The sequence below is a fragment of the Cyprinodon variegatus genome, unplaced genomic scaffold (assembly GCF_000732505.1).
Source record: "Cyprinodon variegatus isolate N-32 unplaced genomic scaffold, C_variegatus-1.0 Scaffold1295, whole genome shotgun sequence".
Classification (NCBI taxonomy): domain Eukaryota; kingdom Metazoa; phylum Chordata; class Actinopteri; order Cyprinodontiformes; family Cyprinodontidae; genus Cyprinodon; species Cyprinodon variegatus.
Window position 1 is genome coordinate 65,934 of NW_015151748.1, and position 3,505 is coordinate 69,438.

The window sequence follows — 3,505 nt, forward strand, 5'->3', positions numbered from 1 at the left end:
ACCTGAGCTGAGACTCAGTCTGCTGGTTCCTGGTTGGACTCCAGCCTTCTGAGCTCCTTTTAGTTCTGTTGCACCGATTCCAGTATTTGACTGGGGCTCCAATCCGGCACTACAATGGTGATATCGGTATCAGCGAGTACCAACAACTAGGGCACGGATACCATCTTCAGAGCCAAAAGTTTCTTCAACTATTGTCACCCATTCCAGGTAGGCAATAAAAGTTCTACTGGATTCACTTTGTTTTAGTCTTTTTCCTGCTTCACTAAGGAAGGCAGCAGCTGGACATGAAGCCATGATGGCGATTATTTTACATCCAGGTAGGATGCAGTTCTTCAGATACACACAGAACAACTTCAAACAGATGGTATCGGCCGATACTGCACAGCCAGGTATCAGGGCCAAAAATTGGCATTGCCGCAACGCTAGTTTTTAGTTGCTGCTGAAGTAAAATAATGTGCAATAAACACCTAATAATGTAGTTACCTAACCTAACAGAGTGTGACTGTAGTAGAGGAGGAGTCCCAGAAGAACGGCGAGTGGCTCCTCATGCCGCTGCTGATTTACATTTTCCTATGCAAACTCTGACAATTTGACCTGTTGGAGCATTTAGGACGTCTGTCTGTCCGCCCTCATAGTGTAGAAGAATAGATTAGAGCAGAAACATGCAAATGGGAGTTTATCTTCCAGGGCAGCTCAGTGTAGAGCAGACAATCACCTTTGTGAGACAGTCAGGCTCATTAGTGACGGCTGGGAACAAAATGTGAAGACATCTGGAAGAAAAACTGGGATATCTTGACGTTAACAACAGAAACTAACATGGAGATTCATCGCTACCTCTGGATTCTCTCCATGTAAGTGAAGTCTACAAATAATCTCTTCCTGATTCTGTCTGAATTTAAAACATTTCAAACATTCCCTCCAACAGGTTGACCTCTTGTGAGAGCGCGGTGAGCGGCTTCAACGACAGGTCGGGTCTGAGCGACACTCAGACGGACTGGATGAAACAGATCCCCGATGAAACTCGCATCTCGGCTATCGCCATTCCTGGAACTCATGAGAGCTTGAGACTCAGTGGAGGACCGTTAGCTGCAGCTCAAGTCTGGAGTTTGGAAGAGCAGCTGAATGTGGGGGTTCGCTATTTAGACATCCATGTTGGCCTTTGGCTTCCGACCAGCAGTGATGTCACCATCCGAGATTCTGCATGGAAGTCTTTAAAGAGCATGAGTTTACGCACAGTTTTCCAGAAGGTTTTAGGATTCCTAGATGCACACAGCGGGGAGACGGTGCTGATGAAAGTGACGCTGCACAAACTTAACAAAAACAGAGGGAAGGAATTGGTGAAAAAGCTGATTGAGAAGTTTGAAAGAAGAATCTGGACAAAGGTAGCGGTGCCACTCCTGAAGGAGGTGCGGGGGAAGATCGTCTTCCTGCAGAATGTAGAGTTTCCGCAGGGAACAGAAAACCATAAATCCTATTTCTTTGAGTCCAACAAGCTGAGAGATGTTGATCGAAAAATAAAGGAGGTCCATCAGCATCTCTGCGGTCATTACATCCTCGTGACGCAGACCGTCGCTACGACATTGGAGAAGCCCAAAGAGCTGGCCCGATTGGTCAACCCGCAGCTCAGTCAGTTTGTGAGGGAACATATGCAGACCTCCACGGCGGGCTGTGTGGGCGTCCTCACTATGGACTTCCCCAGCGCCCATCTGATCAGTGACATCATCAAGCTGAGGGTCTGCCCCTGTGGCCACGCCGGCGGGCCCCAACCTGGACCAGAACCGCCGCGCTCAGGTGAGTCAGCACACACATTAGAGGAAACAGANGGAACATATGCAGACCTCCACGGCGGGCTGTGTGGGCGTCCTCACTATGGACTTCCCCAGCGCCCATCTGATCAGTGACATCATCAAGCTGAGGGTCTGCCCCTGTGGTTCGGCTGCTGGCCACGCCGGAGGGGCCCAACCTGGACCAGAACCGCCGCGCTCAGGTGAGTCAGCACACACATTAGAGGAAACAGAAGCAGAACCGCGGGTCTGAACGGGAGCAGAGACCCGTTACGTCAATACGACCTTAGAACCAAAACCTGAAGCATTTATATCAGAAACCTGGTTCTAGATTAAGGATTTAGATTAGAACCTCTACAACAACAACAGCTGTTAGAAGAAAATAGAAAATAATGAATTTGCTCTTCTACCCCTTATAGAACCCGGACCACAATCGGAACCAGGAGAACATATAGGAGAAAAGAAACCAGGGGCGGCAGAACTAGAACCACATGCACCGGTTCTTCCTGGAGTGCCTTTCAAAATAAAACACAAACAGGAACCCACATGGAGAGCGCGTAACTGCCACAGGGGGCGCTAAAGCATCTGATCAGGAACCAACCTGCAGAATGAAAATAAATGATGATAAAAGTTGAAACTTTTCCTGGTTTTAATTCTCAAAAAACTTGAATCTATGAATTTACCAGATTTCCAAGATGTCAGCCTGAAAGCAGAGAGTGGAGCAGCTGAGAGGAAAACAGGAAGGGAGCTGAAGGCAGCAGGTAAACAAATGAAACAACAGCAGAAAAACAGGAAAGATAAAAAATAAAATGCAAAAACTAAACAACAACAAACATGATTCTACAGGAACAGGTTAGGAGCTCTGTTTGCCTGAGGTCAGGAGAAAAATAAAGCATTTTAAAAACTATTTAGATTTCTTTTTTTAAAGGCAGGCAGATCAGAGTCTGGCTTCTGTCACAGCGGAGCCTCTTTGGCCTGGAAATAAACAGCCTGCCATGCTTTCAGAGGTGGAAGGGAACAAACATAAATGTTTAAATCGGGTCCTGGAGGACACAGGAAGCTGGCTCTGCAGTATTATGCTCAGTATGTTCGGTACCAGTCAGCAAACCAGCAGTTTGGACCCTGGACTGGTCCAAGCCGTGGGTCAGAGAGCTGCAGTGCTCCAGTCTGCAGGTAACAGCTTCACCCAGAGACAGGCTGGACCGCCGCGTCTTCCAGTACAGTTAGAGGGAAACGTCCAGATAAACATCCAGGTGTCTAACGTTAACCCTGCAGCAGAAGGATAGAGAACCCAGAACAGAACAACCTCTGTTCTGCTTTGGTTTGATGACTTTTAATTTCACTTTTCTTTTTGCCCAACTTACTTTATTAAGTTAATCGATTTTAGCTCTGAGTTATTAACTTCCTGTAAGAGTTTAGAGTTTTCTTTTTTTAAAAGAGCCTTAGAAATTAAAATTCATTATTATTACTTAGTGTGGTGTAAATGTAAAATATAATACAGTGTAAGTGTATAATGTGAAGGTTCAAACGCCGCCTTAAACTTAGGCTCATGTTAACCCGTCTCTCTCTGGGGCTGACAGGACTTCTTGGAACCTTGTCTTTGTTCTACTGCTTAAGAACTGCAAATCTGTCCCATTATCCACTGGTAATTTAAACGTGTCCAATATGCACACCAATCAGCTGGTGCCAACCTGGATAAATGGGGGGGATCCCACTCTACA

The 3,505-nt window shown here is 46.4% G+C and overlaps 1 protein-coding gene across 1 annotated transcript; it reads left to right on the forward strand.

Moving 5' to 3' along the window:
• The first annotated feature begins 77 nt into the window (after positions 1-77).
• LOC107102677 (1-phosphatidylinositol phosphodiesterase-like) lies at positions 78-2,383 on the forward strand. The gene is made up of 4 exons (XM_015402071.1): positions 78-851; positions 926-1,644; positions 1,829-1,987; positions 2,204-2,383. The coding sequence occupies exons 1-4, from the start codon at positions 817-819 to the stop codon at positions 2,362-2,364; spliced, it is 1,074 nt and encodes a 357-aa protein (XP_015257557.1). The 5' UTR covers positions 78-816; the 3' UTR covers positions 2,365-2,383.
• Positions 2,384-3,505: the final 1,122 nt, after the last annotated feature.